Here is a 14,904-nt window from a genome sequence, read left to right on the forward strand (position 1 = left end):
ATTAAGGTACTTCACTGTGGCATTTTTGGTTTCACGATTTTGATATTTTACATATCTTGCGATGAAACCAAATACCAGAGGTGTACTGTTGAGTTCTTTCACAACGTTTGTCTCCCTGTCAGTGATATCTGCAAATTCATTTTTATAAAATCCACTAAAACTGGAGCTTGCGCTCCTGAATCTATAACGAAAAAAAACAATCTTGCAGACACTTTGCAGATTTTTATTTACTATATAAAATTTTTTATAAAAACAGCAGTACCGTAATCCATAATGTGCAGTACAAATAAGAATTCTTGCTGAACAAATCATGAGTATAGACTTCTGCATGCTTTTAATCAGAAATATGTAAAGATATTTAACTCACATACTGATTAACCATTAATGTTCAATGATAACATATCCATGGTTCATCTGCATGGATGATGAGCTGTTGACGGGACCAGTGTCCCAAGTTTTCGCTGTCACAAACACAAAGCAATCCACCGTTACAGTTATCGCAATCATCTGAATCATTAATAGAGCCTGTTTAGAGGACAATTTCAGAAACATTTACCACAAGCCCAATATTACAGCACAGATCTTACTTCAAAATTTGTTCGTCAAAATGTTTGAGACCTTCAGCAACATTTTGTTTTAGTAGTCTGCATTTTCAATTGTGAAGGCTAAAAGACTTGGAAGTCTGAGGTATATAAGCCAATGCTCAGTAGTGTGGCTTAATACTGCCTTTGTATCATTTGTACATAATGCTAGTAACACCTGTTGATACCTCTGCAAAATTAAATAGAGCATCAGTTTAAAATTCTGAAAAACAGAATCTGGTACTGTTGCAATGCACAAATCAAAAGGAATAGTGCAGTTCACCACATCAATACATCTTACTATTTTAGCTATCAGACTGTGGTAACACTTGTGCCTTTGGGTCAGAAGGTGTGGGTTCAAGACCCATACCACAGACTTGAGCACATAATCTAGGCTGGCACTTGAGTTGCTGTCTTTTAAGTGAAATGTTAAATTGAGGCTCTCTCTGCCCTCAGGTAGATGTAAAGATTCTATGACCCTATTCGAAGGACATGATCAAAGAAGTTCTCCGTGTCATAGTCAAAATCGAGCCCTCAACTAACACCTAAAATGGATGATCTAAACATTTATTTTATTGCTGTTGGTGGGACTTTGCAATATACAAACTGCCACATTTCCTGCATTACAACTATACTTCAAAAGTACATTGGCTGCAAATACTTTAGGACATCCTGAGATTGTGCTATATAAATGCAAGTTTTCTTATGTCTTATTGCAAACTTAAAGCATTTGTATCATTACCAGAACCAAAGTTGATAGGCACATTACTTGCAACTTGAAGACAATTCAACTACACACAAACTTGTTTCTAGTTTGTCATAAGTAAAATCTTATACATAAATAAAAACATTAATAAAATTGAAACTGCACACATTTGGTGCAAATGTTACATTTAGGACCATATTTTCCTCCTTTATGATTAAGGTGTTAATTGTCTTCATTTAATTGTTTTTTTTAGACCCAAATCAAAATGACAGGTGCACAGATCACTTCATATAACATATAATTGTTACTTGACATAAAAAATCACCAATCCAAACACATAACAATGAGCCTTCCAGATCTCAATTAGCAACTAACCAATAGAAATGTGTGTACAAAACATGTTAAAGATAGTTTGGTCAAAGTTGATGGAAATCCAATTCATTGACTGTAAGAAATGCAAAAAACATTTGGAACAGGCAGACTCAAATTTATGCCAGATACAAAAAGTGTGGCTGTGCATCACAGACTCAATAACTGAAAGGACCCAGCTAAAAGCATTACAACTTGCAGTGCATCAAGCGAAGTGTAAAGCATTCTTTTTTTTCATATGCACACATCAGTAATTCATTTTAAAGCGGTTGCTGCATTAACAGAAATACTGAGTATGTAGCAAGTAATGTTACATTAAAACAGACTGATGCAAATCACATGAGAAATGTCAGAGAAGGGAAGCACAGGTGAATGGAGCTGAAGATTTAGCAGAGGTGAAGGTTGCTGACAACTAGCTAATATACTCCTTGCAAGTCTAGTGTACTCAATGCCCTTGTACATAGCTATGGGATTCAGATTATTCCAGGGGTCATTCTTGTAAACACTCAAGAGTAGTGGCAAAAATCAGAAGGAAAGATACTATCAGTCCATTCTATTATTTACTCTCACTTTTTGTTAAACTTCACACACAGAGGAAAATATGACCTTTAAGGCATAGTGTTTAGCAAAATAATTTTCTAAAATGACTTAAGAAACTCACTAACTGGAGGTTATAAAAAGAAAAAAACCCTGGTAAAACAAAATCTGTGAAAGGAAGGAACATAAATCAACCTTGGCCAGAACTGATGAAGATTCAACTGCAGAGGATCATGCTCCTATGCAATGCAGATGCATTCCTGAGTCAGATGAGAGTGCCAAAGTCAGTTGTCCTCCCTTTTCACACCACTGTTCCCATCTTTCAGTTTCTGCTCTTGCATCTTGTTCCTTGTAGATGCTGTAGAGATATCAACAAGACTGTCAGAATGAAAATATTTAATATTACTTAGACTAAAAGGACTGATCCAGTTTAGTATACTCACTTATTTTGTGGAGTACTGGAATTATAATGCAAGTAAACTTTATGATGTAAGTGTTATACATAATTGGGGATCACATGCATTCATAGCTTTTTTTCCAATTAAAGGGCAATTTAGCGTGGCCAATCCACCTACCCTGCACATCTTTGGGTTGTGGGGGTGAGACCCACGCAGACATGGGGAGAATGTGCAAACTCCACACGGACAGTGACCCAGGGCCAGGATCGAAACCGGGTCCTCAGCGCCGTGGGGCAGTAGTGCTAACCACTGCGCCACCGTGTCGCTCTGCATTTACACAACTTAATGACTTTCAGAATGTGTGTCTTGTTTAATGGCTGTTGATATGTTATTGTTCTGCCTGACTACGTGCCCAAAGGCACTCTGAACCTGATAAATTATTTTACAGATCTATTTATTTTTTGGTGAAGAAAGAGAAGGTTAACCTTTTAAATCATCATCTGGACTTCCTTGTTATTTGGACCCTACAAGTAATATTTTATTATTTCCCTGTGTGTCTTAGATTACATCACTTCAACGTCTCTCCTGTTGCAAACAGCCTTTGGCTACTCGTCCTTTCCAATACTATACTGTAACTCGTGAAAAGAACAATTTAGTAAGAGATAAATAGAACAGGGGAATAAAATCAAATGGACTAGATATAAACAGGGATCGACTGAATTGTTGGTGATAGCTTAGGCAAAAAAACCACCACGGAAGAATGAGTAACGAATGTTAAGCAATAAAATGTTTCAAATGCATGCACTACAATCCATTGAGAGAAATAAAATATTTGACAGGAAACATTAATAGAAACCTGTATGGAAACTAGACAAAAACAGAAAACAAACAGGTTGGTATACAATATGTACATATATATATATATGATAGGTAGCTTGGGGATTGGAAAGATAAAGTTAGGTGCAGTGGCAATAATAATTAAGCGGTTATACATGTTACACAGAGAGAGGTGATATAGGACATACAGTGCAGAAGGAGGCCATTCGGTTCATCGAGTCTGCACCGACCCACTTAAGCCCTCATTTTCACCCTATCCCCATAACCCAATAACCCCCTCCTAACCTTTTTAGGCACTAAGGGCAATTTAGCATGGCCAATCCATCTAACCTGCACGTCTTTGGACTATGGGAGGAAACCGGAGCACCTGGAGGAAACCCACGCAGACACAGGGAGAACGTGCAGATGCCGCACAGAAAGTGACCCAGCGGGGAATCAAACCTGGGACCCTGGCGCTGTGAAGCCACAATGCTACCGTGCTGCCCCAAAGAAGGAAGAAATACAGACGGAAGATGGTCAGAAATGAAATATTAATAAAAGGGCTTGTTATAATAATAGGTTGGTATTACATACATACAAATTATGGGAAGGAAATGTATAGTCATCAGAGAAATGAGCAGCCATAATAAAATTGTTTTAGGAGATTTTAATTATCCACTTATCGATGGGGCAAAGGAAGAGTAAATGGAGAACAGGGAATTTAATTTTAATGTATGCAGTGGACCTATGGGGAAAGGTATTCAATGTGGTTATGATTATTGAAGCAGATCTGATTTGAATTAAATGTGGGTAAACATCTCGAGTAGTGACTACAATATGAATAGCTTTAAAGGCCAAAATCTGAGGGGGTTAGTCAGTAGTTTGCAAAAAGAACTTCAAAAAGACTTATAGCAATAATAAGAAAAATGAAATGGGCCAGTAAATGTAATTAGAACTATTTGCTTGTATGAAAGGTACATTACTGGTTGTCAAATAGCCGGTATCCCTGTTGTAATTTGTGTATAATTTGTTGGTTGGATCTGCACACATGGGGTCACATTAAATGATATTCAGCAGCAATACAACCACTTTTTGACCTCTGTTCTATCCCTCTATTATAAACCACATTATTTCTAAACTACAGTGTCACAGTGAATGATTGCTTTTTGAATTATCCATAACACCAAGCACAATTAAATTATTATGTCACCATTCTAATTTCAGCAAGGATAAAATATTTAATGAAGATAAACATTGTCTGGATAATCAATAACACAAGATTATGATTCATTACACGACTATGAGAGTTAATTCTGAACAATGTTAGCATAGGCGCTGGTGAGAGTGTACATGATTATTAAATGACTACAGGATTGAGAAACCCTTGCATGTTTGGGCATCTACTGTGCATTGGCAGGATCATGTCCAAACACATTGCAATTTGCTGACAGCATTATTGAGCAGGAATAAACAATTTCCTGAGGCTGGGAGGGACAGTAATATCAGAAGTTTAGCCAAACTATTCTTCCCGATTCCCACGGACTCCAGTTTAGCTAGGGATCCTTGATGCCTTACTAGGTCAAATACTGCCTTGATGTCAAGGGCAGTCATTCTCACCTCTGGCATTCAGCTGATTTGACCAGGCTTCAACCAAGGCTGCAATGAGGTCAAGAACTGAGTGATCCTGGCGGAACCCAAATTGAGCGTCCGTGAGCAGGTTATTGCTGAGTAAATGCCTTTTAGCAACACTTGATGACGCCTTCCATCACTTTGCTGATGATGGAGAGTAGACGGATTGGATGGTAATTGGCTGGTTGTGATCTGTCCTGTTTCTTGTTTACAGTTCACACCTGGGCAATTTTCCACATTGCCGGGTAGATGCCAGTGTTGTAGCTGTAATGGAACAACTTGGCTAGTAGTGCAGCATGTTCTGGAGCACAAGACATCAGTACTATTGCCGGAATATTGTCAGGGTCCATAGCCGTTGCAGTATCCAGTGCCGCCAGCCATTTCTTGATATCACGTGGAGTGAATCGTATTGGCTGATGACTGGCATCTGTGAAGCATGGGAGGAGGAGACCGAGATGGATCATCCACTTGACACTTCTGGCTGAAGATTGTTGTGAATGCCTCAGCCTTGGCTTTTGCACATATGTGCAAGATCCTCCATCATTGAGGATGAGGATATTTGTGGATCCTCCTGCCCCAGTGAGTTGTTTAATTGTCCACCACCATTCACAGCTTTATGTGGCAGGACTGCAGAGCTTAAATCTGATGCGTTGGTTGTGAAATCACTTAGCTCTGTCAATTACTTGTTGCTTATACTGTTTGGCCAGACGTAGTCTTGTAGCTTTACCAGTTCGACACCACATTTTTTGGTATGTCTCATGTTGCTCCTGGCTTGCTATCCTGCACTCTTCATTGAACCAGGGTTGATCCCCTGGTTTGGTGGTAATGGTAGAGTGGGGGATATGCCGGGCCATGAGGTTGCAGGTTGAGGTTGAGTACAATTCTGCTGCAGCTGATGGCCACAATGCCTCATGGATGCCCAGTCTTGAGTTGTTAAATCTGTTTGAAGTCTATCCCATTTAGCACAGTGGTAGTGCCACACACATGATGGAGGGTATCCTCAATGTGAAGACAGGACTTTGTCTCCACAAGGACTGTGCGGTGGTCACTTCCACCGATACTGTCATGGTCAGATGCATCTGCAGCAGGCAGTTTGGTGAGGATGAGGTCAAGTAAGCTTTTCCCACTTGTTGGTTCCCTCACTACCTGCTGCAGTCCCAGTCTAGCAGCTATGTACTTTAGGACCCGGCCAGTTCAGCCTGTGGTGGTATTACCGAGCCACCCTTGGTAATGGACATTGAAGTTTATATTTTGCACCCTTGCCACCCTCAGTGCTTCCTCCAAGTGGTGTTCAACATGGAGGAGTATTGATTCATCAGCTGATGGTGGTACGTGGTAATCAGCAGGTGGTTTCCTTGCTCATATTTAACCTGAAGCCATGAGACTTCATGGGGTTCAGTGTCGATGTTGAGGACTTCCCGGTCGTATACCACTGTGCCACCACCTCTGCTGGGTCTATCCTGCCGGCGAGACAGGGCATACTTAGGAATGTTGATAGTGGTGTCTGGGACATTGTAAGGTATAATTCTGCATATGACAAGCTGTTGCTTGACTAATCCGTGAGACAGTTCTCCCAACTTTGGCACAAGCCCCCAGATGTCAGTAAGGAGGACTTTGCAGGGTCAACAGGGCTGAGTTTGCTGTGTCATTTCCGGTGCCTGGGTCGATGCCGGGTAGTCAATCCGGTTTCATTCCTTATTTATGATTTCCTAGCGGCTGAATACAACTGAAAGGTTTGCTAGGCCATTTCAGAGGGCATTTAACAGTAATTGCTGTGGGTCTGGAGTCATATGTAGGCCAGACCAGGTAAGGGTGGCAGATTGCCTTCCCTAAAGGACATTGGTGAACCAGATGGGGTTTTTCTTAGGACAGTCGGCAGTAGTTTCATAGTCATCATTTCACTTTTAATGCAGATATTTTATTGAGTTTAAATTCACGGTGGGCTTCAAACCCAGATCCCGAGGTCATTACCGTGTAGTAGCAGTCCAGCAACAATACCATTATGCGCTGAGGTCCTAGGTTCGATCCCGCCCTGGGTCACTGTCCGTGTGGAGTTTGCACGGACTCCCCGTGTCTGCGTGGGTTTCACCCCCACAAGCCAAAGATATGCAGGTTAGGTGGATTGGCCACGCTAAATTGCCCCTTAATTGGAAAAAATTAATTGGGTACTCTAAATTTAAAAAAACAATACCATTATGCCACCACGTACCCTGAAAGAATTTATGATAGCAGCTTCTGGATTTCTGCATGAACTGCACATGTTGCCGAAGTTACCATCTGTTTCACAAAGTAACAAGGGTGAAGAGAGGTGCTGGGAGAGGTGAGTGCACAAAAGGTGTGGCAGGAGTGCCTTTAGTCACGGAGTGCTGATTGGAACAGAGTGCATCTGAGTTTAGGTGAGTGACTGAGTGCTGATTGGAACAGAGTGCATCTGAGTTTAGGTGAGTGACTGAGTTTGGGTGAGTGGCTGTGTTTTTGTTGGTGTTGGGTTTATCCTTGAGGTTCTATAAAGAATTTTTTTTAAAAAAAAATATTTAAATTAATTAACTAGTTGAATATGGCTGGACAGGTGATGTGCTGTTGCTGTATGATGATGGAACTGGTGGTTCCCATTGAGACCGTCAGTGCCCACATTTGCAGCAAGTGTTGGTTGCTCGAGGAACATCGGCTCAGAATTGATGAGCTGGAGATCGAGCTGCACACACTGCGGCACATCAGGGAGGGGGAACATTACCTGGACGCTTTGTTTCAGGAGGCAGTCACACCCGGTAGAATAAGTTCTGTTAATTCAGACTGTGGTCAGGGACAGAGTGGTGTGACTGCAAGGGAGGCAGGTAGGGGGATCCTGAGTTTAGGAGTTGAGGAGCCTCAGCCCTTGACCTTGTCCAACAGGTATGAGGTACTTGCTCCCTGTGTGGATGAGGAAGAGGGCTGTAGGGAGGATGCGTTGACTGACCACTGCACCGTGGTACAGGAAGCCATTCAAGAGGGGGGAGCAAAAAGACAAGTGGTAGTTGTAGGGGATTCTATAATTAGGGGGATTGATGGCATCCTTTGTAAGCCAGATCGAGAGTCCCGCATGGTATGTTGCCTGCCCGGTGCCAGGGTGAGGGACATCTCTGATCGGCTTGAAAGGATTTTGGAGGGGGAGGGGGAGGATCCAGTTGTTGTGGTGCACGTTGGGACTAACAACATAGGTAAGACTAGGAAAGAGGACCTTTTTGGGGATTATCAAACACTAGGGACTAAATTAAAGAGCAGGTCCTCCAGGGTTATAATCCCTGGATTACTACCCGAGCCACGTGCCAATTGGCATAGGGTTGAGAAAATTAGAGAAGTTAACACGTGGCTAAAGGAGTGGTGCGGGAAAGAGTGATTCCATTTCATGGGGCATTGGCATCAGTACTGGGGCAGGAGGGACCTGTACCGTTGGGACGGTCTTCACCTGAACCATTCTGGGACCAGTGTTCTAGTGAATAGGATAAATAGGTTGGTCACAAGGACTTTAAACTAGCAAGTTGGGGGGAAGGGAAGTGTAAAGCTATGGACAGTATAATGGTTAATGGAGATCAAGGCAGCAGGTTACGTGACAGGTTATTATGTGGAGATATGGGTTCAAAGACAAGGAAAATTAGGAGAAAGGGTAAGAGGACAAATAAATTGCGAAAAGTTACTGATCAAGGTGTTAGGATTCATAACAAAGACATAAAAAACAGCATAAGTGTACTTTACTTGAATGCTCGTAGTATACGAAATAAGGTAAATGAGTTGATGGCGCAAATCATCGTGAATGACTATGATTTAGTGGCCATTACTGAAATATGGTTAAAAGATGGTCACGACTGGGAGTTAAATATCCAAGGGTATCAGACTATACGAAAGGATAGAATGGACGGTAAGGGCGGTGGTGTAGCTTTGTTGTTTAAGGATGGCATCCGGGCAATAGTAAGGGATGATATTGGTGCTATGGAGGACAAGGTTGAATCAATTTGGGTGGAAATCAGGAATAGTAAGGCGAAAAGCTCACTGATAGGAGTAGTCTATAGGCCACCAAATAGTAACAGGATGGTAGCGCAGGCAATAAGCAAAGAAATAACGGATGCATGTAGAAATGGTACAGCGGTTATCATGGGAGATTTTAATCTGCATATCGATTGGTTTAACCAGGTTGGTAAAGGCAGCCTTGAGGAGGAGTTTATAGAATGTGCCCGGGATAATTTCCTGGAAGTGTGTAATGCAACCTACAAGGGAACAAGCGGTCCTAGATCTGGTCCTGTGTAATGAGGCAGGATTAATTAATGATCTCATAGTTCGGGATCCTCTTGGAAGGAGCGACCACAATATGGTGGAATTTAAAATACAGTTGGAGGATGACAAGGTAAAATCAAACACTAGTGTTTTGTGCTTAAACAAAGGCGATTACAATGAGATGAGAGAAGAACTAGCTAAGGTAGACTGGGAGCAATGACTTCATGGTGAAGCAGTTGAGGAACAGTGGAGAACCTTCCGAGCGATCTTTCACAGTATTCAGGAAAGGTTCATACCGACAAAAAAGAAAGACGGTAGAAAGGGGAAAAATCGACCGTGGATATCTAAGGAGGTGAGGGAGAGTATCAAATTGAAGGAAAAAACATACAACGTGGCAAAAATTAGTGGGAGACTAGAGGACTGGGAAGTCTTTAGGGGACAACAGAAAGCTACTAAAAAAGCCATAAAGAAGATGTAAGGTAGACTATGAAAGTAAACTGGCTCAGAACATAAAAGCAGATAGTAAAAGCTTCTACAAATATATAAGACAAAAATGAGTGGCTAAGGTAAATATTGGTCCTTTGGAAGATGAGAAGGGAGATTTAATAATAGGAGACGGGGAAATGGCTGAGGAGCTGAACAGGTTTTTTGGGTCAGTCTTCACAGTGGAGGACACAAATAACATGCCAGTGACTGATGGAAATAAGGATATGATAGGTGAGGACCTTGAGATGATTGTAATCACTAAGGAGGCAGTATTGGGCAAGCTAATGGGGCTAAAGGTAGACAAGTCTCCTGGCCCTGATGGGATGCATCCCAGAGTGTTAAAAGAGATGGCTAGGGAAATTGTAAACGCACTAGTGATAATTTATCAAAATTCACTAGACTCTGGGGTGGTCCCAGAGGATTGGAAAGTAGCAAACGTGACACCACTGTTTAAAAAAGGAGGTCGGCAGAAAGCGGGTAATTATAGGCCAGTAAGCTTAACTTCGGTTGTAGGGAAAATGCTGGAATCTATCATTAAGGAGGAAATAGCGGGCACCTGGAGGGAAATTGCCACATTGGGCAGACGCAGCATTGGTTCACAAACGGTAGGTTGTGCCTGACTTATTTGGTAGAATTTTTTGAGGACGTTACCAGTGCAATAGATAATGGGGAGCCAATGGATGTGGTATATCTGGATTTCCAGAAAGCTTTTGACAAGGTGCCACACAAAAGGTTGCTGCATAAACTAAAGATGCATGGCATTGAGGGTAAAGTGGTAGCATGGGTAGAGGATTGGTTAACTAACAGAAAGCAGAGAGTGGGGATAAATGGGTGTTTCTCTGGTTGGCAACCTGTAACTAGTGGGGTCCCTCAAGGATCAGTGTTGGGCCCGCAGTTGTTCACAATTTACATAGACGATTTGGAGTTGGGGACCAAGTGCAATGTGTCAAAGTTTGCAGACGACACGAAGATGAGTGGTAAAGCAAAAAGTGCAGAGGATACCGGAAGTCTGCAGAAGGATTTGGATAGGTTAGGTGAATGGGCTAGGGTCTGGCAGATGGAATTCAATGTTGCCAAGTGTGAGGCTATCCATTTTGGGAGGATTAACAGCAGAATGGATTATTATTTAAACGGTAAGATGTTAAAACATGCTGCTGTGAAGAGGGACCTGGGTGTGCTGGTGCACGAGTCGCAAAAAGTTGGTGTGCAGGTGCAACAGGTGATTAAGAAGGCTAATCGAGTTTTGTCCTTCATTGCTAGAGGGATGGAGTTCAAGACTAGTGAGGTTATGCTGCAATTGTATAGGGTGTTGGTGAGGCCGCATCTGGAGTATTGTGTTCAGTTTTGGTCTCCTTTCCTGAGGGAGTGCAGAGGAGATTCACTAGGTTGATCCCAGAGTTATGGGGATTAGATTATGATGAGAGGTTGAGTAGACTGGGACTGTACTCATTGGAGTTTAGAAGGATTTTATTGAGACATATAAAATTATGAAGGGAATAGATAGGATAGATGCGAGCAGGTTGTTTCCACTGGTCGGGGAAAGCAGAACTAGGGGGCATAGCCTCAAAATAAGGGGAGATAGATTTAGGACGGAGTGTAGGAGGAACTTCTTCACCCAAAGGGTTGTGAATCTCTGGAATTCTTTGCCCAGTGAAGCAGTTGAGGCTCCTACTTTAAATGTTTTTAAGAAAAAGATAGATGCCTTTCTAAAGAATAAAGGGATTCGGGGATATGGTGTACGTGCCGGAGAGTGGAGCTGAGTCCACAAAGATCAGCCATGATCTCATTAAATGGCGGGGCAGGCTCGAGGGGCCAGATGGCCTACTCCTGTTCCTAGTTCTTATGAATGCTGACAGTTTTGCAGTCATTATAACCACAAAATCCAGGCCATAAGCAGGCTTGCACAATGGGGAGGTAAATGGCAAATAAAATTTAATTAAGTGAAGTGCGACAAAGTTGATATAGATAGGAGGTAAAAGGAGGCTACTTAATCCTTGGAAAGTCAAAAACTAAATGTAGCACCATTAACAAAAGTGATCTGGAATTACAGATTCACAAATAAAGATAATAAAAGTTGATAAAGCCATAAAAAAAGGGCATTGTCTGGGTTCATTTCTAGAGGAATAGAATATAAAAACAGGGAGTTAATGTTAAATTTACATAGAACCTTGGTTAGACCACACTTGGGTACTATACAAGTTCTAATATCCATGTTAAGCAATGAGTCGTTACAGCACAGGAGGAAGTCATTCAGCCCATTGAATCCCTGCTGGCACTTAGTAGAATACTCCAGTCAGTCCGATCCCACCATTTTATCCTCCATTATCCTGCAACTTTCTCTCAAATATCCATCCAATTTACTACAAAAGGGATATTAAAGTATTGGAGAAAGGGCAGAATAGATTTACAAAGATGTTACCAGAATTGAGAGAATACAGCTATCGGGACAGATTGAGCAGGCTTAACGTCTTTATAGACTAAAAGGATCCTTTAAAATATGAGGAGGTTTGACAGGGTGAATGTAGAAAAATCACTTCCACTTATGGTGAGTCCAAAACACAGGGGCATAATTATAACAGAACTCACTGACTGAACAAAAAAAGAATTTAGGAGGCATTTCTTTACATAGAGAATGGTGAAAATATGGAATATGATGCCGCATTGTGTAGCAGGGACATTTGAAGGGGAGCTTGATACATGTGAAGGTCAAGGCAATAGGGAAATTGGGTCAAATGCCCTTATTCTATGCAACTGGTTTGCACATTTTGAATGTAGTTATATCACTGCTTTGACAGCAATTCTCCACTGTTGACAATGGCACCTCCTTGACAACTATGTTGGCATGGGACTGCAGTCACATAAAAAGGCAGTGCGGTAGGTTTCCTTCGCTAGAAGACAGTTGAGATTTTATAACAATCTGAGAACTTCATGATCAGTTGTTGGCAGCAGATTGTTATTTCCAGGTTTGTTAAAACTGAATTAAAATTCTCAAGCAGTATGGCAGGATTTGAACTCATCTTTTCTAGAATAAGTCAAGTAACATTATTATTACACTAATGTACTCTTAAAAAATAATTTTATGCCATTAGCAGTGTACCAGGACTGAACAATTGATTGAACAGCCATTTACTGTTGACTGGCTTGTATCATTATGGTCTGGACATTGTTTAGTCAATTCCCCAATCCCTTCACAAACTAATCGTTGCAGATAAGCATTACAACTGAAGCAATGGTTTTCCATCAATAGGGAACAGCCAACAAAGCAATGAGTATAGCTGCATCAAACTGGTCTGATGATTATCAATGGAGTTTCAATTGCCCTGTCTTAATTATAATTTAGCACTGATGTGAAATGTCTCCTGACCAGATTCTGTTTATTTCCCTTCCCCAAGAGACTGAGCACTACATGTCTAGTCTCTAACTTTTAGCATTTATGCATTTTCAAGTTGTCTATTGTAAACTCACATTGAAAATGGGCTGTAATATATGAATTTGATGCCAAATAGATTGTAATACAATCTCATGAGCTGAAATTACATATTGCATAGATTCACATAGTGTTGTTACCTTTATTACCAATCAAGGTGTATTACATTCACTTTAATGTGCTCTAAATGTTCACTGAATAAGTTTGAGAAGAGTGAAAATGGAATTCAGAGTCAACGGTTAGCACAGTTGGCTAGAGTAACGTCATCATCATAGGTTCAATCCCCTTGCCAGCTCTGGTAGTTCTGGGTGTCTTTGATCATGAATCGCAGAAAGTCAGTATGCAGGTATAAAATGAAATAAGAAAGGCAAATAGAATGTTCGCCTTTATAGCAAAAGGACTAGTATAAAAGTATTGCTGCAATTGTATAGGGTGTCGGTGAGACCATATCTGGAGTATTGTGTCCACTTTGGTCTCCTGACTTGAGAAAGGATGTGATGGCATTGGAAACAGTTCAGAGGAGGATAACCAGATTGATTCTGGGGTTGACGTATGAGGAGAGATTAAACAGTTTAGGCTTATACTCGCTGGAATTTAGAGGGATGAGAGGGGATCTGATCAAAGTATATAAAATACTAAAAGGGATTGATAAAGTAAATGTAAGACCAAATGTTCCCCCTTGTGGGGAAATCGAGAAGAGGTCACAGATATAGGTTGAGAGGTGGTAGATTTAAAACTGAGATGAGGGGCACTACTTCTCGCAGAGGGTGGTGAATTTGTGGAACTTGCTACTCCATAGTGCAGTGGAGTCCGAATCATTAAATGGTTTCAAGAGGAAGATAGATATATTTCTGATTTAAAAAAACGGGTTAAAGGGATGTGGGGAACAGGAAGAGGTCAGCCATGATCTGATTGAACGGCGGAGCAGGCTCGAAGGACTGAATTGCCTACCTCTGCTCCTAATTCCTATGGCTTGGATGGCATGGAAGGTGTGGAGAAAACAAACGGCAACAGAGTCCACCTTCTCCTGACAAAATATTTAGAACATGGATTTCCGGTGATGGTGATGTGCTAAGTGGTCGCACATCAAATGGTTCTCCGAACCGGGACAAAAAAAGGCTCTTTAGTTGAATTTTGCTTAAATTTCAAGGGGAAAAAAAATCCCGTAACAGCTTAAGGAGGGTAGCCGAGGAAGGATGCCAGTGAACAGGAGCTCAAGGGACGGAAGAGGCAGCAGAAGATGCCACGACCAGCAGGCAGATGAGATAGCAGGCCCACAAGGCGAAGGGAGCCCGACCACCCAGGAGAGAGGGCGGCTAATAACCTGAACATCAGCCTCCCACCCATCACCTGGAGATGCATGGAAGACCTTCCTGATGAAGGAGCTGACTGCCATGAAGGAGGCGATCAGGATAGAGATCCAGATGTCGGTCAAGGTGGCGGTAATGGAGGCGATGGCCAGCATGCAAAAGGCAATCAAAGGGCTGGGGGAAAAAATGGCAACCCAGGAGAGGACAATCCTCGACCTGGAAAAGGCCTCGACGGACCAGAGCGACAAAATAACGGAGGTAAAAAGGTTAATGGCGGCCCAGGGAAACCTAAAGGGAAAAGTTGAGGACCAGGAGAACAAGCCCCGACGACAAAACATCAGGCTTGTGGGCCTGCCCGAAGGCATTGAGGGCAAAGACCTGGCAGACTACGTCGCCC

The 14,904-nt window shown here is 41.9% G+C and overlaps 2 protein-coding genes across 5 annotated transcripts in view; one reads left to right on the forward strand and one right to left on the reverse strand.

Annotated features, from left to right (window-relative positions):
* Nucleotides 1–14,904, forward strand: part of LOC140428147 (RCC1 and BTB domain-containing protein 2-like) — a 352,551-nt gene that overhangs the window by 138,886 nt on the left and 198,761 nt on the right. The window lies entirely within an intron of this gene.
* rb1 (retinoblastoma 1) overlaps nt 210–14,904 on the reverse strand; it is a 416,864-nt gene continuing 402,169 nt past the window's right edge. For both annotated transcript variants that reach the window (XM_072514261.1, XM_072514260.1), the window contains one exon: nt 210–2,551. In XM_072514261.1, the coding sequence (XP_072370362.1) occupies nt 2,478–2,551 (74 nt within the window). In that variant the 3' untranslated portion in view covers nt 210–2,477. The remainder of the gene's footprint in view (nt 2,552–14,904) is intronic.

Source organism: Scyliorhinus torazame, chromosome 8 (assembly GCF_047496885.1).
Source record: "Scyliorhinus torazame isolate Kashiwa2021f chromosome 8, sScyTor2.1, whole genome shotgun sequence".
Classification (NCBI taxonomy): domain Eukaryota; kingdom Metazoa; phylum Chordata; class Chondrichthyes; order Carcharhiniformes; family Scyliorhinidae; genus Scyliorhinus; species Scyliorhinus torazame.